This window comes from Elgaria multicarinata, chromosome 3, assembly GCF_023053635.1.
Source record: "Elgaria multicarinata webbii isolate HBS135686 ecotype San Diego chromosome 3, rElgMul1.1.pri, whole genome shotgun sequence".
NCBI lineage: Eukaryota > Metazoa > Chordata > Lepidosauria > Squamata > Anguidae > Elgaria > Elgaria multicarinata.
In genome coordinates this window covers 151,449,942-151,472,107 of record NC_086173.1, presented here as the reverse complement: position 1 = coordinate 151,472,107, position 22,166 = coordinate 151,449,942, and the positions used below count along the sequence as shown (strand labels likewise).

The following is a 22,166-nucleotide window of genomic DNA, read 5'->3' as shown; positions in this document are numbered from 1 at the left end:
TGAGTGGATACACATCACCCTCTAGTGGATCTCTGAGTGATGATGTCCCCATAAAGTAAATATTTTGAGAAGGGAAAATAACAAGCAAAATTTCTGAAAGCCTTCCAAGTTCGCAAAAAATAAACTCAATCTGCCTTCATCTTAGGGCTAGGCAGGGACTGTGGGTGGCCATACTCCAACTCAGCTGTGCCGTGCGCGTTCTCTGTGTGGACAGCGTCATCACATGGTTTAGGCAATAGGTGGTGATGTAACTGGGTGGAGTGAGGAGTTTCCTGTGCTGCTGTTATTGTTTAGGAGAGACAACGGAGTTCTTATCTAGCTTCCTGACTGGTGCGTCTTCGGAGTCATTCCCCAACCAAGCGTCTTTGAGATTACTTGATGGAACTGCTGGCTTGGGCATGAAGCCACTAGTCCGGTAGACAATACCCTGGAGGTGAAAGGGCCCTCAAAGGTCATCTAGTTCTAACCTGGTGTCTTACATATGTTTTGGGCTATAACTTTCACCAGCCCCAGCCAGCAAGGCCAACGGTCAGGAAAGCTGGGAGTTGCTGTCCAAAACACCCTGAGGGGGGAAGGCTACCCTAGATCCATGGTTCAAGACAGAGTTCATAGATGCGTCTTTGTACAGGTTTGAAAGAGCGCGAAAGGCTGAACTCCCAGCCTGCTGTGCACTAGGCAGGATGACTGTTCCCTCTACAGAGCCTGCCTTCTCTCAGTGTGCTGATGAACTCCATCCATCACATCAAATTCCAGGCCTGCACAGTAGGGATGCCTGTCATTTGTAATCTGGCCCTCTTGGGGCCTGAGGGATCTCTGCTGCTGCCCACCCGGCTTGCAATCATAAGCCGAGCCGTGGGATTTTCCTGAAATCTGGCAACATTTTTCATTCTCCTGCCCCCGCGTGAATAGAAAGCCGTGGAAATTATGCCTGCAATTGGCGAAAATTCCGGCCATAATTTGCACAAGTCCCAGCTGTAATTTGTGCAAATTATGGAATTTCCAGGCTGCAGTTTGCACAGCTTTTTATTTACTAGACACTCACCCATCCCCCCGCCCCCTAAAATCCACAAGCTGGCTTGACTCAATGCAGATCAATCCACGTCAATCCACAGGCAAGTGAGCCAGAGTGTGGGGGGCTGAGCTAATGAAAGCCTAGCAACCGCACCCCCTAGACCAGCCTTCCTCAACCTGGGGCGCTCCAGATGTGTTGGACTACAACTCCCAGAATGCCCCAGCCAGCTGGCTGGGGCATTCTGGGAGTTGTAGTCCAACACATCTGGAGCGCCCCAGGTTGAGGAAGGCTGCCCTAGACGGATCCCTCCGACATTCCTACTGCACAGTGAGATCTGAGGGAGTGGAGCAAGGTGACCATCGCTCAGTGGTGCAAGACCTGATTTGCACGCAGGAGATCCCAGTTCAGTTTCTGGCATCTCCAGTTAAAAGGGTCAGCTGATGGTGAAGACCTCTGCTCGAAACGCTAGAGAGACATGCCTGACAGAGCAGGTAACACTGGACGAATGGACAAAGAGTCCAACTAATTTTACTCTTGGGGAGCCTTTTGCACAGTGCCCTCCGGTGGGGCCCATCCTACACCAGTGCTCCCCCCACCCCCAGCAAGCCCACCCAGTGGCAATGCTCTTCTGGGCTGCTACCACTTGAATTTCTCACTTGGGACACCACTATCTCAGGGACACAATGAGAGTTTTAAAACAGCTGCCACCCAGTGCTGTTCACCAGAATACTTTTTTTTTTTAAAGGTGGGCCCAGTGGTGACCCTGGCCACTGCCCAGGGATGCCCCACAGTGGCACCAAGCCTGAACTGTTCTGGGATAAGGCAGCCTCATACCTTCCGACGCGATCATGGAAGCACAAAACAAGCACAGCTCCATCGGTGATTCTAGAATTCTAATATTTTTTCACACCAGTCCACAAAACACATGCCCAAGCCAAATGGGCAAAGCTCCAACTTTCCGTGATCTACTGTATCCACAAAAAAATTATTTGTGTGTGTGTGTGAGACAAGTCCACCATCTTGTCAGCGCTGGTCGTTAGCCTCGGAGGACCAGATCAATCCCTCTCTCCCGCTTCTTCTTGGCTGTGCACATCCGAAGCGGCCCAACCGGGGAATTCCAGTCCAAAGAAGGGTGTCTCTTCGCCTAGGTCGACCCCACAATAGAACAAAGGCCTAATAGGGCAGTTTTACAGGGGGCCATTGATGTGCTGTCCGTTAGGCTGTGCCAAGGCTAGGTAAACGAGGGAACGGAGAAACCTGGGGTACGAGTCCTTCTCCATTAGACCAAAGATACGTCTCTGGGCCTGTTCGAAGCACGAGCGGGTGGGGAGCAAAATATTCCGGTTGGTGACATCTCTGGTCTGGGAATCGAGGTTCACCTGCAAGAGGAGATGTGCACAAGCAATCACAGACGTGGCAGGAAGTGAATTGCTACTGCGATCTGTACAGCGCCTGGCACACGGTGATAAATCTTAGTTGTGTAGCAGCAAAAAAGTATCAGAGCTCTGAAAGCAGATGCCTGCAGGTCAGGACCTAGAAGCATGGCCAAGAACACACAAAGTTGCTAAGGGCTGCAACAGCAGGGAGACAGTCAATGACACTTAAGTCCAGATCAACCCATAGGTCAATTACCATATAGCGCAGGGGTGGACAACCAGCAGAATGCAGGCTTGAGCTGGCTGGATGACCTCCAGTCAGTCCACCACTTCAGCTGAAGATATGTGGTAGATTATGCAAGAGGCATTGTAGCAAGTAGTGTATAGACTGATTGCTCTATTGTATCTGCTAAACAGGTTTGGCTGGTATTTGTAGCTCTTAAAAATACAACCTGCAAAACCTGTTTGACCACAGAGGCCACGGTAGGACTAAAGAAATGGATGTGCTCATACAGCGTTGGCAACAAGGTCGGTGTCACATCATTTTCCACTCTCAATTACTGTCTCCCTCCTGCCATAGCTTCAAGCGGGGAGGTGAACTGCCAGACAACCACCCACTTAGAATCATAGAATCATAGAATAGCAGAGTTGGAAGGGGCCTACAAGGCCATCGAGTCCAACCCCCTGCTCAATGCAGGAATCCACCTTAAAGCATCCCTGACAGATGGTTGTCCAGCTGTCTCTTGAAGGCCTCTAGTGTGGGAGAGCCCACAACCTCCCTAGGTAACTGATTCCACCGTCGCACTGCTCTAACAGTCAGGAAGTTTTTCCTGATGTCCAGCCGGAATCTGGCTTCCTTTAACTTGAGCCTGTTATTCCGTGTCCTGCACTCTGGGAGGATCGAGAAGAGATCCTGGCCCTCCTCTGTGTGACAACCTTTTAAGTATTTGAAGAGTGCTCTCATGTCTCCCCTCAATCTTCTCTTCTCCAGGCTAAACATGCCCAGTTCTTTCAGTCTCTCTTCATAGGGCTTTGTTTCCAGACCCCTGATCATCCTGGTTGCCCTCCTCTGAACACGCTCCAGCTTGTCTGCCTCCTTCTTGAATTGTGGAGCCCAGAACTGGACGCAATACTCTAGATGAGGCCTAACCAGGGCTGAATAGAGAGGAACATTTATTTATTTATTTATTTATTACATTTTTATACCGCCCAATAGCCGAAGCTCTCTGGGCGGTTCACAAAAACATGTTCCCTGCAATCTCTATTCTAAGTGAGGCTGGGGGCTTTTGGACTCAGCCAGACATAAGCACCCTATTGATGTCGGCTGAGTACATAAGAACCTAAGAAGAGCCCTGCTGGATCAGACCAAGGGTCCATCTAGTCCAGCACTCTGTCATCAAGGGGAAAGATGGTACCCCTTGCCCACGTACACTATGGAGGCTTCTTGCTTCGGATCCGTAAGTTCAGCACAGAAGTGGGACAAGGGGTTTCCTCGGAATGCAAACATTTCCTCTTACTTGTCCCTTTATTTTCTAATCTGCTTTTCACTTCCCCTGGATTCCTGTTTAACTGGGAGAATTTCTAACACTTATTTCAGGACTGAAGCAGAAGTACATGTGCTTTGCTGCATCATTCTGTTCTCCCTGCTTTACCAAAGAACACATGGGCCTTGATGCCCCCGAAAGGCATCATGAGGGATCATACACGTGATCGCATCAAGATTTGTTTTGTGCAGTGTTTAGATCGGTGCCCATCTGCTTCTGAAAACTGATAAAGTCTTCACACAAGAAGAGGTGGCTTTATCTGCAGTTTGGCCATTGAGATGGCTTTAATTGCAGTTTGGTCAATGCGCATGTGCACATGGGTAACAGGGAGCGAAAGACACAAAGGAACTGAAAGCTGTGGCAAATTCCACACGCCCAGAACGAAATTTGCTCACGCCCAGTACAAAATCAAAAACCGAGCAACGGAGAATTCTTGTTGCGCCGGTCCCACCTCACAAACAAGACCGCTTAAGAAGAAATTCAGGGGAAGGGATTTTAGGGAGCATCCTCAGAATTTCCCTACCTCATTGGGAGCCTGGATGGTGACGTATTGGTCATAGATTTTCCTGGCGTTGTCTTGGAGTTTGTCGCAGCCCCGGAGCTTCCGGTATTCTTCGCATGCCAACCAAAAGTCCAGGTTCTCTTCGCTGAATTCTGACTCCAAGAAAGAGCGAAAGGCAGATCGGCCATCTAAAGATGACATGAACACAACAAAAGATTCTACTGAGCTCCTTCCATTTTACTGTAAGAGGTGTACGCGTCCCAAAATTCCCAGTCTCAAAAAAGAATCCAAGTTATATTCTTGGAATGAGTTACACAAATTACTGCACACACTTTTTTTTCCTGCTTTGGATTCTCAACCAATATGGGATGTTTTGGCAAGGAAGGTGTGGGAGGGAAGGGAAGCCATGGGGATTTTTCTAAGTATTTCTCTACAAAAACAAGGACTGGACGCATGAAAAGAAAGAGGGGAATGCAAGCCAAGTAAGGACATACGCGAATGGAACCCTCCTCCATGGTGTGAATAATCCATAGCAGACAATATCCACACGCAGTGACCCATCCAACTGCTTTCAGAAGAAACTTACCCGGAATTAAGTGGAGCTTAATTCCGGGTAAGCGTGTGTAGGATTGCAGATTAAATGTTTCATGTAGCTATATAGGGAGACATTTTTCCCCCTCTCTCAAAATACTAGAACCCAGGGTCATCCCATGAAACTGATTGGTCGGAGATCCAGGACAAATAAAAGGAAGTCATAGTTAAATTATGGAACTCACTACTACAAGATGTAGGGATGGCCTCCAATTTGGATGGCTTTAAAAGGGGGTTGGATACTTTCCTGGAGAAGGCAAAAGCTCTGATGGTTGTGTGCTACCGTATTTCTTCGATTCTAAGACGCACTTTTCCCCCTAAATGAACATCTCTAAAAATGGACTGCGTCTTAGAATTGATGGCGTCTTAGAAACGAAGAAATACGGTACAAAGTTAGATAGATCTATATGGGACAGGGCAGCAGTATTCCATGGGGCAGGAGGAGCCCTCCCCTAAGTTCAATGGGGCTCTCTTTAAAAGAAGAAAATTGCTTACTCTCCTATGGGGCGGGAGCCAGGCTGTTCCGGGAGGCCCTTCTTTGAATGTGGGGCTGATGAATGGGATGAAGAGCAAAGCCTGTGGGGAGGAATGGGGGGGCTCCCCCACCATTTTGCACCCCCTTCTCCAACCGCCCGCCAGGCTCCACACTTCTCCCTCCCCGACCCCCAAGTAAAGCCCCACTGAGGAGGAGGAGGAGGCCTCCCTCTGCCCCCTTCCCTGGCCCAGCGACCTTTCCCCCCGCGGCGTCCACCCACCTGCTTTCTCGATCTTGCCGGACATGTCGCAGCCGCGCCGGGGCTGGGCTCCGATCCTGCCTGCCGGAGAGCTCCAAGGCCCAGCCCGGCTGATGAGGAGGGCGACAACGAGGAGGAGGAGGAGGCCGCCACGGAGCCGGGCAGGCAACAAGGGGGCTGCGCCGCCGCCGCCGCCGCCGCCACAGACGCCACAGCGGCCTACGACGAGCGGCTCAGCCCGGCCCCTTCGCCTCGCCTCGCTTCCCTGCCTCCCCCCGCCGGGCCCCGGAGAGAGGCAGGCAGGCGAGAGAGCAGCAGCCGGAGGAGGCGGCGGACAAGGCCGCACAGCGCACCCTGCTCCCGGGCCTGCAGAAAGCAGCGCGGTTCTGAGGGAGAAGCTGAGGCGCTTCACGGATGGCCCACGCCGCCGCCGCCGCAGCCCCCAGGCCACAGCAGCCTCCTCCTCCTCCTCCCCCTCGTTGTTATTATAATTATTATTAGTAATACTACTACGTAAAGGAAACGGAGCCATTTGCATCTTCCCCGCCCCTTCTCCCTCCCTTCTTAGGCGCGAAACCAAACTCTGGCGTTTCCCGCCCTGGATGCAGCGGAGAGCAGCTGGAGGCCTTTCAGGGTTCGTCTCCCCCTCTGTGCTCAGGACCCCCGAACCTTTCAGGCTGCCCCTCGGCCGGCCCCCTCCTGCCCGCAGCCCCTGCAGCTCCTTCCTGCCGCGACCCTGGGCTCAGCGGGGAGGAAGCAGGAGGGTGGCAGAAGGGCTCTTGCTTCGTCCTGCGTTTGTGCAGGGAGGGCGGTGGGGCAGCTTTTGACAGGAAACAAACTATGATTCTAAGATGCCCTTTTCCCCCCAAATTAACATCTCTAAAAATGGGTTGCGCCTTAGAATCGATGGCGTCTTAGAATCGAAGAAATATGGTATCTCTAGTATTCGAGGCAATAAGCCAGTGTGCATCAGTTGCTGGGGAACATGGGCGGGAGGGTGCTGTTGCACCATGTTCTGCTTGTTCATTCCTGGTTGAACGTGTAGTTGGCTGGTTGAACGTGCTGGTTGAATGTGTATACTGTATTTTGTATTTGTGTTTTTAATCTGTTGGTTGTTTTATTATGGTTTTAATTTTTGTGAACCGCCCAGAGAGCTTCAGCTATTGGGCGGTATAAAAATGGAATAAATAAATAAATAAATAAATAAATGAAAAATAGTTGGCAGGGAAAAGAAGCACCACTGAATGAGAGACGAGCTCTGGTGCTGCTGAAAATGGTTAAAATCTTTAAGAATTCTTATTCATATGCAAAATGCTCGACGCTTCGACAAAATGCTCAACGTATTTTTCAAATATGTTTTGTCTGTTTGTTTTTTCAAATATATTTTAAACTGCATAAGTTTCATTAATTGTAGCTCCTGAGGAAGGATGACAACCAATCTGAAACATCGAGCATTTTGCATATGAATAAGAACTATTAAAGATTTTAACCATTTCCAGCAGCACCAGAGCTCGTCTCTCATTCATTATCCGATGGCTGGTTGGCCACTGTGTGAACAGACCGCTGGACTAGATGGACCCTTGGTCTGATCCAGCGGGGCACTTCTAGATGTTCTTATGGCTGATTTCTAAACACACACGTCCATTTTTCAGTAGGTGATGAATTTCAGCCTCTTGAAAGCCTAGTCTGTCGATTCCATACTTGGAACGCTCACAATATGGAGAGAATGCGACAGTGACATCTTGTAAAGAACCTATTTGTTTATATAGATCTTTATGCCTTACTTTTCTTCGATAGGGGCATAAGTTTCGATTAGAGAGCATTTAGGTGGGTTTGTGGTTTCGTATCGTATCACTAAACCACTGCTCGGAAGAAAGATATTGTACCGCCTGGCGCCTACACTGTACTGCTTTCGTCGCCAGCTGAAGACCTTTTTATTCACTCAGTATTTTAACACTTAATTTTAACTTAAATTTAAATTTTACTGTTTTAACTCTGTATTTTAATCTTATATCAATTTTGCTGTGTGGTTTTATCCTGGTTGCGCTTTTTATACTGTATTTCGTAATTGTGTTTTTAACCTGTTGGGTGTTTTATTGTGGTTTTAATTTTTGTGAACCGCCCAGAGAGCTTCGGCTATTGGGCGGTATAAAAATGTAATAAATAAATAAATAAATAAATACCAAAATAAATAAATAAATAAATAAATAAGAAGACACTAGCCACAGACACACTTACATGGGTGAAGCAATAACTTTTCCAGAGATTCAGCCCATTCTTGGGCCTCCTTAGGAGTTGGCCTGAAAGAGAGAAAAAAGGAACTGAAAACAGATGCAGGGCCCTTTGCCCAAAGAGCGATGCCTGACCTTCCATTAGGGTGGGCCACTTACCCATCCCTCAAAAAGAGAGCAGTGATTTGCATAAAATTTGCGTATGTTAATTTATGTGTATAGAATACAATTTAGACATTATTGTAATATATATGTCCCCAAGACCAGGTGACCCCAAGACCAGGTGACCAGCTGACCTTGGGGACAATATATGTCCCCAAGACCAGGTGTTAAATGTGCCTTTAACTGGTGTCTAAATGACAATAGCAGGCAGAACAGTCAAAACTCGACCTGAAAGGAGTTCCACAGTCGGGGTGCCACCACCAAAAAGGCCCTCCACTTGTGGCAGGCCCGTGGACCACATTCCTCAAGGGCACCTCAAACAAAGCCTCCCAAGGCAACCTTAAATCCTGGGGTAGTCAGTATTGGAAAAAGTGCTCCTTTAAATACCAGGATCCTGAATTGTTTGGGGCTTTGCACACTGACCCTCCCCTGCCCTAATATATACTGCTCAAATGGAGAATGTGGTGGTAGTGTGCAAATGTATTAACCAGGAATGGATTTGGGTGTGGAAGTACTGTGAGCTCCAAACACTTCTGGTCCCCCTCAAAAGAATGCCTGTGTCAGAATCCTCTCACTCTAAGTGCTTGTCTTTTGCACCAGGCTCCAGCTGGTGAACCTTTGGGTTCTAAGCAAAAGCAAAGCCATATGCTGCAAGCTTGAACTCTGCCAACCCATAAAGTAACACTCTTATAGCCTCCCCACTTCCCCAAGCAGTGAGAAATTCCAGGGGCGGCTCTCCTGAGTTCGGATTCCGTAGGACAGCCTTCCCCTGACCTGGTGCCCTCCAGATGTGTTGGACTGCAACCCTCTTCATTCCCTTTCAGCATGGCCACTGCAGTCACATCTGGATGGCTGCCCTTGGACCAGACAGCACCAGAGACTTGTGGAGCCTTTGTAGGTTTGCTTTATTAACAAAATATACAAGCAGAGCATCAAGGCAGGCAAACCGCAGCAGGCTCTGGTCTGAGAAGAGAGGCCTACTAGTACTATGCTGCATCAGAGCCCCAGAGAGATAACCAGCGCCCCAAAATGTTGGGCCTTTGTCCAACTCACAGGATTCTTTGTTGTCCTCTCTCTGTCCATTTCAAGTGCAGACGCAGCTTGGATCACACACACACACACACACACACACACACACACACACACACACATCAACCTGCCAAGCACTTGTCTCAAGCCCAACTCCTGCAGGTCGATCAATCAATCACCCATTCAGGAGATCATCTGCAGCCATTAAAGGAACATTAACATTCTTCTTCTGTCAAATCTCGGACTCTAAGTGGTCAACCGTAGCACTGGTCCCATTCTCAGTAATCAAATAGCGAATTCACAACATCAACACCCCCCCTCCCACCACCACCCGCAAAGAAAGCCTGGCTCCAGACCAGAACTAAATGGTCTTAGAGCTCTTCCTGGAAAAAGAGGGCAAATGGGCAAGGGAACGAGGAAGATTAAAAATTTACAACGTACAATGAGATCCATTGTTGGTTTATTACAAATGTATTTTTCCAACACCAACCCATGTCCCTGCCCACCACTCTAGATAAAACACACACACCCCAACAACTATCCCTCTTTGCGATTTCCATTTGGAGTGTGGGCTCCTTGGGTAGAGACATTTTTCTCCCTCTCTCCTACTGCTAGAACCCCATGGGGTCGCCCCATGAAGCTGATTGGTGGGAGACTCAGGACAGATCGAAGGAAGGACTTCTTCACACAGTGTAGAGTTAAACTATGGAACTCACTACCACAAGATGTGGCGATGGCCACCAGTTTGGATGGCTTTAAAAGGGGCGGGGGTGGATAAATTCCTGGAGGAGGAGAAGGCTATCAATGGCTACTAGCCCTGATGGTTCTGTGCTACCTCCAGTATCTAAGGCAGTAAGCCTGTGTGCACTCGTTGCTGGGGAACATGGGTGGGAGCGTGCTGTTGCACCATGTCCTGCTTTGTTGGTCTCTGGCTGATGGCTGGTTGGCCACTGTGTGAACAGAGTGCTGGACTAGATGGACCCTGTGTCTGGTCCCGCAGGGCTCTTCTCATGCACTTAGAAACCTCAATGGGGCTCCTCCTTCAGTGAGTCCACCTTCTCACTGCCATTGTCACCAGCTCCTCTTGCTCCTTGTGCTCTTTCCCATCATTGCTACCACTTGCTTGCTTGTCAGCCAGCGGCATCTACTGACTGATTGATTGCATTTATATCCTGCCTTTTTTCCGCCAAGGAACCCAAGGCGGCATACGTAATCCTCCTCCTCTCCACTTTATCCTCCCAACAACAACAACAACCCTACGAGGTAGGTTGGGCTAAGAGTCTGTGACTGGCCCAAAATCACCCAGTGAATTTCCATGGCCGAGTGGGGACTAGAACCCAGATCTCCTGACTTCCAGTCCAACACTCTAGCCAGTACACCACACTGGCTCTCACTACTGGTCCTCCATCTCACTACCATCATCGTCTGGGCCAGAGCGAGAGGCAAGTGAATAAGCAGGTTGGGAAAGAGAAGGAGAAGAGCAGGTCCGGGGGCTCTTGTGAGTGCGCCCCCTACTGGGGTGGTGGGACATTGGCAGGTGCCCCACCATGCCGACCCTTGACACTGGACCTGTCCATTCAGATCCTCACTTGCTGCAACACAAAAATACAACATTTGCCTCTTTACCCAAAGCCACTGGCCCACTTCCAAGAAGCATTTATTTACATGAAGATAACAATGCCTCCAAATTCTTACAAATCCAGGCTAGAATTTCCTCAGCCTAAACAGGTTTCCATTTTTTATTCGTTTATTTGCTCTTGCTTCCAAATTACAAAGTGCTAAACCACTTATTAGAGAAAGGATCAAAACAATTCCAAAGAGGTCACCCTCACCAAGAAAAACACATTTCCCATTATCCTCTCTGCTCCTTTTTGCCCTGGGATTGTGTAGCATCCCATGTTTGTTGTCCTGCAGCTTAGCAAGAGAGATCTCTACGTTCAGCTCCTCAACGATCCATCTGAAGTTCCAAACAAAACTCCCCTCCAGTTCCTGAGCCTCTCTAACTCGTGCCTTAGTCCAAACTGCAAATTTACGGCCTGTCACTATTATTTATCCAGTGGTATATTCTGCCAGGCTACAGGAACTGTTCCAATCCGAGCCAGCGGCTGCTGTTAGATTCTCTTTTCTATTGATGGATCACCATTTGGGTGGCCACTTACACTTCACCCAAAAAAAACGGAAAAAGAAAAGAAGAGAGAGCAAATTCATCACCAAAGGGGAGGACAAAAGAAGAGATAGATTTCTAATCCGCCCAATAACGAACGTTTTCGGGGTAGAGATGTATTGTGTTGCTGTTTAAATTATAACAATTATGTTTACATTTGTGCGTGCGCGCACACACGGGATGGCTGTCACAGGGAAATCCTGCCCTTTTTAGGCTGGCTGGATTTCCCCAGAGTCCCCGGCTTTGCATGCATTTGCAAGCCAAGCTGAGGGCTTTTTCCTGAAGTCCAGGAACTCTTCTCAGTTTCTACTTCTTCTTCTAAAAGCTGCAACTTGAATAAATGACAATTTAAGGGGGGGAAAGAAAAAGAAACCCGAAAATCTGCAACCTGACCTGACTCTATTCATAACGAATTGAGCCGCCTCATGGGTAAGTGAGCCGAAATCTGGGGGACCAAGCTGATGAAAGTTCAGGAAACTTCATTACACCCATCCTGCATGGATTCCTCCAACAACCCATACACACACACACACACACACACACACACACACACACACACACTTCATGCAAATCAATATCCTTTTTCTTGGTGAAAAAGCCCTAACACAGCAGGATCCCTTAGACTGAATCAGACCACTAATCCATTTTGGGGTCTTTTCCGGCCTTAGCTGGAGATGCCAGGAATTGAACCTGCGACCTTTTACGTGCAAAGGGGCTGCTGTACCACTGTGCTATGACCCCTCCCCTTCAAAGCCACATCCAAGTCCTCCCTCCTAACCAACTTACATCTCTCTTTGCCCACTCTGACTGCAAAAATAGTGAAAAATATGACAGCCAGGATGGCCACCGGTACATCTAAGGGTGACCATATTACACCAGCTTTAAAATCATTACACTGGCTGCGAATTAGTTTCCGGGCGAAGTATAAAGTGTTGGTTATTACCTTTAAAGGCCTTCATGGTTAGGGTCCAGGTTACTTGCGGGATCGCTTTCTCCCGTACCATCCACCCCACACACTCAGGTCTTCTGGGAAGAATTTACTTCAGCCAGCAAAAACTAGATTGACAACTGTTACCCAGAGGACCTTTTCTTCTGCTGCTCCCAGACTGTGGAATGGCCTGCCGGAGGAGACTCGTCAACTTAACAGTCTTTTAGCGTTTAAGAAAGCTATAAAGACTGATCTCTTCCGGCAGGCCTACCCAGTCGAATTTTAAGATGTCTGACTGTTATTTTAATATTTTTTATATGTTTTAGTCAGTTTTATGTATTTTATCATGTTTTGAATTTTGTTGTTCCCTGCCTCGATCCGGGGATGATGATGATGATGATTGCAGCAATATGGCTGCAAGAAAGGCAAATGCTATTTTGGGCTGCATTAATAGAAGTATAGCTTCCAAATCACGTGAGGTACTGGTTCCTCTCTATTCGGCCCTGGTTAGGCCTCATCTGGAGTATTGCGTCCAGTTCTGGGCTCCACAATTCAAGAAGGATGCAGACAAGCTGGAGCGTGTTCAGAAGAGGGCAACCAGGATGATCAGAGGTCTAGAAACAAAGCCCTATGAAGAGAGACTGAAAGAACTGGGCATGTTTAGCCTGGAGAAGAGAAGATTGAGGGAAGACATGATAGCACTCTTCAAATACTTAAAAGATTGTCACACAGAGGAGGGCCAGGATCTCTTCTCGATCCTCCCAGAGTGCAGGACACGGAATAATGGACTCAAGTTAAAGGAAGCCAGATTCCAGCTGGACATCAGGAAAAACTTCCTGACTGTTAGAGCAGTGCGACGGTGGAATCAGTTACCTAGGGAGGTTGTGGGCTCTCCCACACTAGAGGCCTTCAAGAGGCAGCTGGACAAGCATCTGTCAGGGATGCTTTAGGTTAGATTCCTGCATTGAGCAGGGGGTTGGACTCGATGGCCTTGTAGGCCCCTTCCAACTCTGCTATTCTATGATTCTATGATTAAAAACAGTGCTCTCTCTCTCTCTCTCTCTCTCACACACACACACACACACACACGCACACCCCTCTCAGATGGTTCTACCTCATGCTGCAGGTGATTTATCCACTCAGTGGACCATTCACAGTCATAGAAGGCACATGAGCACTCTTTGGGGGTTGTCTTTATGACAACGCTTCGGCTGTTTGTTCCCTTAAAACCCCACAGCATCACAACTGCAGGGTGGGAACATTAGATCCCGATCGCAGGAAGGAGTACAGGCTATGGGGCTGAAAAAGCTGCAGTGCCAGTGGCCATTCGACTTGTTGAGCCCGCACCTACCCTGCGCCTCGATCCGCCCCTGCGAATGCCCCCAGTCTCAATCCGAAGTGAAGTCACCAACAACAGATGGAGGAAGAAGGTGGTGACCTCGGAGCCAAGGAAAAAGTCGCACTAAGTCAGCACTTTTAAATTGCGCAGTTTCGGAGGAGAAACCCGTGGTGGCTGTGAGTTGGCGGCTGCGTCATATAAACAACGCAGCACCACTGCACAGCCAGAATGGGCTAAACAGGACATATAGACAAACCCTTGTTGAGAAACTGCAGAAAAACACCCAATAGATCCATTTGCGGTAATCAGACAACAAACCCATAATGAAGGAAGGAAGGAAAACACATATACACAATGTTACGCTTTTTAGAATAAATCTGAACGTTAAAATACCTTAGAGAAGGCATATCCTGATTTCCTGAACTCCATAGCCTTAGGAAGTTTCTTTTATTCCTCCTGCTTTAAAATAATAATTTAAAAAATTATCAAATTTAAGGAAGCAGCTGAGGCCAAACTACATACCATCTTGCACATGAAAACTTAAAAGACTGCAAGGGGGTGGGGGACATGATCTGGAATAGAGAAACTGCAGGAAACCTACACCCCACCTCTCTGCTCACAATCTCACCCCCTCCCAAAGCAGCATTTAAAAGGGAAAGGGACCATCCGGCATTAGTTACATATAACATGTCCTTCAGTCCTCAGGGATTTGCAAGATGGGGAAATAGGACGATTAGGAAACTAGAGGTGTGGGAAACATTTCCCCATCTATGGGATCTTTTTCCACCATTGGTAATAACAGTTCACATTTGTATAGTGTTTGCTGAGTATTTAAATTATTCATACTACAAGGCAGATCAATATTATTGGCCCCATATTCCAGATATTTGAGGGGGGCTGAGGATGAGGCACAGAGAGAGTAGCTTCCCTACAGCCAACCTAGTGAGTTCATGGTCAAGGTAAAATTTGAACTGGGGACCATCACCCATAATAGTGAGAAGTGTGATAATCTCATAGTGGCCCCGTTCAGAAGACACCTTAAACCATGGCTTTAACCATGGTGAATAAAGTTTTTGCCTTACTCATTGTGGTTAAAAACATGGTTTAAGGTGTCTTCTGAATAGAGCCTGGCTTTCTGGCTTAATCACCATGGGTAAAGCTGTGGTTTAAGGTGTCTTCTGAACGGGGCCAGTATTTATATAGCACTTTTTCCCTAAGTGCTCCAAGTACTTATATACACTCTTAATGGCCCCGTTCAGAAGACACCTTAAACCACGGCTTTAACCATGGTAGTTAAGCCAGAAACTCGAACCGTGTTCAGAAGACACCTTAAACCATGATTTAAGGTGTCTTCTGAACACGGCCTGGCTTTCTGGCTTAACCACCATGGTTAAAGCCCTGGTTTAAGGTGTCTTCTGAACAGGACCATTCTCTTGTAAGGCAGGGAATGCCAGCTCCAGGTTTTAGAAGGCCCTTGGGACAGGCACTCTCAGTAGGCCCCTACCTCAGTTTATCGTCTCACCAACATGGTCATCAGCTGCTGATCCTCTTCCTCATCCTTGCCACCCCTCCTCGCTTGCTTGACAGGCAGAGAGCCCACGAGCAGGCAGGCCGTGGCATCTATTGCTTCTCCTTCACCCCACCCCTGTTGTGCGCATCAGGGCAAAAGGTGGGTGAACACGCAGGGATGCAATGGTCAAAAGGAAAAGCAACTCCAGGGGACCGTTGACCGTGGGCCCTTAGCAAGTGCCCAACCATCCCGACCCTTGACCCTGAAGGCAGGCCAGCATTAATTATTCCCATACTCAGAGACAGCGACATGCCTACAGCTACCTGCTAAGCTCAGGAGGGAAGGGAATCTTAAAAAGGAATGTCTTAATTTACTGTTTTGCACTCAGTTGCTGTGCTCCACACATCTACTCACCGGCGGTGTTTTTGCCTCTGTCGTGTCTGCTGTTGGCTGTGATCACATTCTGATCCCAAGTCTGATTCCACACTCGATGCCAGAGACTGAAATACAGAAACAAGACTCTAAGCTCTTTGACACCTCACTCCTCTCCCAAAGGGCCCAAGATTACTCGCAAAAGACCAAGGAGTCCAGGCACCCACTGCAACCCACTGAATTCAGGGCCAGATTTTCAAATAGGATTATTATTATTATTGTTGTTGTTGTTGTTTTTGTATTATTGCATTTATATCCCACCTTTTTTCATCCAATGAACCCAAGGCAGTGTACATCCTCCTCCTCCTCCTCTCCATTTTATCCTCACAACAACCCTGTGAGGAAGATTGGTCTGAGAGTCTGTGACTGGCCCAAAGTCACTCCATGGCCAAGTGGAGAGTAGAACCCGGATCTCCCAACTCCCAGTCCAACACTTTACCCACTACACTACACCAGCTCTATGTATTGCACCCTCAGGGTGAGACACTGGAATGACCTGCATATACAAGTATGAACTACATCTAAATTACTACAGATTAGGGATTCTAACAGCCGAATTGCATGAGGGGGGTGCTGTGAGGGAAGTAGAAATCTTTGCCCATCTACTGAAAATCATCCAGTCATCCACCAATAGATCCCAATTCATTGCTTGCCCAATCCCACAGTGGAGGATCCTTTACAGGGCTGATTGTCAGGGTTCCAGGTTGTGTGGTGAGAGGCATCTCTCCTTCAAAATGGTTGCCCTCCCCATGGAAATGGTGATGGAGTGGGGAGGGGGCGGTGTGCTCCCTGCATCTCACACATTTACTCCACGCTGAAATGGGGGCTTCTGAGATTCGTCAACTTAATAGTCTAAGAAAGCCTTAAAACTGATCTCTTCCGGCAGGCCTACCCAGATGAATTTTAAGATGTGTGATTGCTAACGTTGTATCAGTTTTATATGTTTTTAATCAGTTTTATGCATTTTATGGAATTTTTGTATTTAATGTTGTTCCTTGCCTCGATCTAGAGGGAGAGGTGGGTAAGAAATATTATTAGTATTTTTAATTATTGTTGTTGTTATTTTCAAACATCTGGGTTCCAAAATACCTCAGTATTCAGGCTTCCAAAAGGCAACCCTCGCTTCCAAAGACCCCAAAGTGACCAACCCCTGAGCCACTCCATTCCTGGATAATTCAATCCAGGCTTTCACTCGCTGTCTTCTAAGGAGCCTAGAAGTCTGGGCTTTGAACAGACTCCAGCGCTGGCCTTAGATAAAAAATATATTATGCACTTGAGAGTACAAGTAACAAAGGAGACTTCTCCATACAAACCTTTTGATTGGAACTAATTAAAAAAAAAAAGGCAAAAAGAAATGGTGCCTTCAGTGCCGGCTCCTTCAGGATGCTTGGGCAAGACAACCGCATTGGGGGGGCCTCCCTCAGTGACTCTACCTTCCGACTGCTATTGTCGCCAGCTGCCCTCACTCCTCATCCTCTTTCTCATGATTACTACCATTTGCTTGCACAGCAGGCAGAGTGCCAGACGGCCATGACATCTGCTGCACCTCCTTCTCATCACCACCCTTGTCAGGGCCAGAGACAGAGACAGGTGGACAAGCAGGTGAAGAAGAGGAGCGAGTCCAGGGGGCTCTTGTCAGTTGGCCCCTATTGGGGTGTGGGGCCTCAGCAAGTGCTCAACCATGCCTACCCTTGACACCAGCCCTGGGTATCCTTTCCGGAATCTTCTCTTTGAAACAAGATTTGGCCTTACATAGGGTGACCCTATGAAAAGGAGGACAGGGCTCCTGTATCTTTAACAGTCGCATAGAAAAGGGAATTTCTGCAGGTGTCATTTGTATATATGGGGAACCTGGTGAAATTCCCTCTTCATCACAACAGTTAAAGCTGCAGGAGCCCTGCCCTCTTTTTAATCTGGTCACTCTAGTGTAGCTCCTGCAGCTTTAACTGTGGTGAAGAAGAGGGAATTTCACCAGGTTCTCCAGATATACAAATGACACCTGCTGAAATTCCCTTTCCTATGCGACTGTTAAAGATACAGGAGCCCTGTCCTCCTTTTCATATGTTCACCCTACCTTGACAGGCACCCTCAAGGAACAGTTTTGTGGGATACCATTAAAGGGTCACAGTTACCAATTATGGTGGGAAAATTGCCATTTAGACTTTGTACCTCAGGCACCAAAACTGGTTTGAACCACAGAAACTGCTTCATATTGCTCCATGATATGACTGGCTGCACAGGCTTATGCCTTGAATGCCACCATGTATGAGGTAACCAGCGGCAACTAAACAGGGCAGAGCACCATAGACTTCCAGAGTGGCTCCTCCTAGTCACACCGTGCTCCTGTTTTGCAAACGGTGGCTATTGATTGGGAGCCAGAAATCCCAGACTGTGCGCCCCTCTAGATATTTCTTCACTCTTTGACTGGGCCAGATAGGTCACATCCCCTTCATAGAGCAGGGATGGGCAGGATGTAGATCAGCCGACATTTTGGACTCCCAGCATGCCTGACCATTAGCCATGCTGGCAAGGGCTTCTGGGAGTTGAAGTCCAAAACAACTGTAGTGCTACCTTTTGCCTGCCCCTGTCATAGAAAACCCAAGAATCCTCTTGATACCCAGAGCAAATAGGGATACCCCCCAGCAGCCCTCTCCTCTTGCTATAGTCTGGAAGGTACCGAGGGAATTAAGCCAGAAAAATGTGACATAAAATAAGTGTATACTTTTGCATAAGTGGGAGAGCTGTCTTTTAGCACCTAACAGTATGGGTGCCCTTTCTCCCACCTTGCGCAGTTTCATAATAGTACCTCAGAGTACTATTTGAAAAGGGCTTTGAAAACCTCCCTGTAATTTAGGCGATTTCCCCAATTTACGGGAATAGCCTCTCACCCAAACTAGTTCTCCTACTGTGTAAGTGTGGAGAGGGACTTTCAAAGCATAGCAAGCTTTCTGTCTTCCACTTGCTCACTCTAAGTGAGTAAACACAGCCTCAGCCACAGAACATATTTGTTCTGCTATATCACTAATAAACCCTGGAACAAACTGATAAGTGTTGAGGACTGGTAAACTCAGATGTCTATCAACTGGTAATGTTATTTCTCTGCCAAACACCACACAGAAAGAGGTAAAACCTGTAGAGACCTGGACATTACTGCAATATGCCATCATGACAAAAGACATGATAGCACTTTTCAAATACTTAAAAGGTTGTCACACAGAGGAGGGCCAGGATCTCTTCTCGATCCTCCCCGAGTGCAGGACACGGAATAACGGGCTCAAGTTAAAGGAAGCCAGATTCCAGCTGGACATCAGGAAAAACTTCCTGACTGTTAGAGCAGTACAACAATGGAACCAGTTACCTAGGGAGGTTGTGGGCTCTCCCACACTAGAGGCCTTCAAGAGGCAGCTGGACAACCATCTGTCAGGGATGCTTTAGGGTGGATTCCTGCATTGAGCAGGGGGTTGGACTCGATGGCCTTGTAGGTCCCTTCCAACTCTGCTATTCTATGATTCTATGATCATAGGAACATTATACAGAATCAGACCATTGACTCATTTAGCCCAACAGCCCTCAACACTGTCACCGCTGACTTGCAGCAGCTCTCCAGAGTTTCAGACAAGATTCCTTCCTAACCCTGCCTGCAATGCTGGAGTTGAATCTGGGGCATTCTGTGTACAAAGCATGTGCTCTGTCATTGAGCTACAGTCCCATCCCAGTTAGAGGCTGTATTTGTACGTAACACTAAACCATGGTTTATGTTATCCATGGTTTGTTGCTTTAACTACAAATTGTCTCGCAGATGAGCAAACTAACTGTAGTTTGTTTCCCCTATTTCTGGTTTGTTTCTCTCCCACTCATTTTGCCAGCCTTCAGAGCAGCTTCATATTTAGGCTGCTCTTGCTAGGTGCCTCTTTCAGGGCAGAGAATAGTGCAGGCAAGCCACAGTTTGGGTTCAATGCCACAACAAGCCATGGTTTACTCAAGCCAGACATCAACCCCTGTTCAAACAACATGCTAACCCACAGTGGTTAAACATTTTAAGCTAAACATTAAGGCTTACCGTGTCATGTGAAGCATTCCTAACCATGACGGCTACATAACCATGGTTTAAACACACTCACTAACCATTTGCTGCTGAAGGATTAGTGGCCTAACCATGGCTTAGCATGTTGTCTGAACAGGCCATTCATAAGTCATCAGTAAACCACAGCTTCTATTTGTAGTTTGTAGCTGGTTAACAACTATGGTTTGTTTACAGGGATGGGTCCAGACACAACGACAAGCCAGATTTTAACTAGCCACTCCATGGCTTAGAGTTATAAGTGAACAAGGCCAGATAGTCATACAAACCAACTAGATAAGGATGGGTGGAGGAAGGCAGGTTATAAATCTGTTTGGTTTGTATTTTAATATAAACTGACCTAATTTATACTTCCCAAACTAATAAACAAACCAGAATTCAATTATTCTCCAGCTTTTGCACGTTTCCAAAATTTGTGATGCAGTTCTCTGATCAAAAATGCATACTTTAAGGGAAATTATGTACCAAAATGCATATCTCCGAGTAAAGTCCATGGAGAGAGAGAGAGAGAGAGAGAGAGAGAGAGAGAGAGAGAGAGAGAATGATATTAGGGGAAATTCTGCACAAAAATGCATACATGGACTTAAAAATAAAAAATTCGCAAAGTGATGCACAAATGCGAGGAACAAATTTGTGCTTGAAAAAAAATGCAAACCTTACATAAAGCAAAACAGACACATTCGTCCATCTCTACAACTAGACACCCATCTAGTCTCAGAGTGTTGCCTCCCAGGTCCTCCAAGTAGTTCATTAGTCTCTGCTTCCACTGCAAAGAACCCAGGAGTCCTGGCTCCCAGGCCCTCTGCCATAACCTTTTCTTGATAATTAATTATCAACTTTCTATTTAGCCTTGGGATACATTTTTCACTACAGGAAATTCCAAAGATTAAAACCATTGGGAACAAAGACACTAAAATATTTATACAAGCAAGCTATTAAAAAAAAAATCTGGACTTGTGTTTCTCATGGAAGCAAGTGGGGGATGGGGAGGAAGAGAAGGAAGACCATCCGTAGGAAAGGCCTGGAAATGTGGCACAAGGGCTAGGAGAAGCTGGTGGATCCACTGACTTTATTTGAGCCTCCAAAGAGATTCCGCAAGTGCTGTTTCGCCGCTGCAACTTTCCCTCTCAGCCGCCGCTCTTTCCGCAACGATTTGGGGGACGGCAAACTCCACCCACTTCCTGTTTTGTCCGCCACTTCAGTTTCCCCTTGGCGCGGCGCCCCCTTCTGGTCCAAACGCCCCTCGCTGCAGGATCGCCACACCCCTCCGGGGTCTTGCAATGAGGGCTGGGGACAGCAGGCTGCCTCCGAAACCTCCAAGTGGATGCTCGGGAGACACGGTTTCTCCTGCCCCTGGTGCTCCTTGCCTGGTCCCGACTCCTCGCGGCTCTGCTGTCGCTTGTGGAGGGTGCTCCGGTGCCAGGGCAGGAAGTCACAGTCTAGGAGGCAGCCCTCAGAGCCGCATTTCTGGAGAGGGCTCAACATCTGTGTAGAGAAAGAGGAAGGCTTAGTGGCTTGTTTTGCTTAAATCAATCTGTGTTGAATGTGGGGTAACCAGCCACTGACAACCTCGCAAGGAGGCAGAAGGGAGATGGGGAGAAGCTAGGACCCAGGGGAGACTGCATCATATTCAAGGCTCGATTTCTGCCATGCGCTCTACATAGGATAGGGTGACCATATGAAAAAGAGGACAGGGCTCCTGTATTTAACAGTTGCATAGAAAAGGGAATTTCAGCAGGTGTCATTTGTACATATGGAGAACCTGGTGAAATTCCCTCTTCATCACAACAGTTAAAGGTGCAGGAGCTATACCAGAGTGACCAGATTTAAAAGAGGGTAGGGCACCTGCAGCTTTCACTGTTGTGATGTAGAGGAAATTCCACCAGGTTCCCCATATATACAAATGACACCTGCTGAAATTTCCTTTTCATACAACTGTTAAAGGTACAGGAGCCCTGTCCTCCTTTTCATAGGGTCACCCTATGCAATGCGCTCTACACAGGGTAGGGTGACCCTATGAAAAGGAAGACAGGGCTCCTGTATCTTTAACAGTTGCATAGAAAAGGAAATTTCAGCAGGTGTCATTTATTTAAAACATTTATATCTCGCCCTATATCAATAAGATCTCAGGGCGGCGTACAGATAAAAGCATACAGTATAAAACAGTAAATATACATAGCTAAAAAAAATTAAACCATAAACTAAGATAAAACAATATATAATTTAAAAGCAGTAAAACTATGAAAACAGTTAAAACAATGTGCCAACTTAGTGAATTCAACCATTAAAAGCTTTGCGATACTAGAGTGACCAGATTTAAAAGAGGGCAGGGCAGGGCTCCTGCAGCTTTAACTGTTGTGATGAAGAGGGAATTTCCCCAGGTTCTCCCTATATACAAATGACACCTGCTGAAATTTCCTTTTCAATACAACGGTTAAAGATACAGGAGCCCCGTCCTCCTTTTCATATGGTCACCCTAACATAGGGCTACCTTTGTGCCTAGTCCGGAAACTTCAATTAGTTCAACATAT

General features: G+C 47.3%; 1 protein-coding gene across 1 annotated transcript in view; it reads right to left on the bottom strand.

Annotated features, from left to right (window-relative positions):
- Positions 1-1,892: 1,892 nt before the first annotated feature.
- LOC134396035 (regulator of G-protein signaling 19-like) overlaps positions 1,893-22,166 on the bottom strand; it is a 31,116-nt gene continuing 10,842 nt past the window's right edge. Inside the window, exons 2-7 of the mRNA XM_063122362.1 lie at positions 20,704-21,120; positions 15,537-15,622; positions 14,006-14,071; positions 7,998-8,059; positions 4,456-4,622; positions 1,893-2,391 (exon numbers count right to left, since the gene is read on the bottom strand). Coding sequence (XP_062978432.1) covers positions 2,200-2,391; positions 4,456-4,622; positions 7,998-8,059; positions 14,006-14,071; positions 15,537-15,622; positions 20,704-21,120 — 990 coding nt within the window. The 3' untranslated portion in view covers positions 1,893-2,199. The remainder of the gene's footprint in view (positions 2,392-4,455; positions 4,623-7,997; positions 8,060-14,005; positions 14,072-15,536; positions 15,623-20,703; positions 21,121-22,166) is intronic.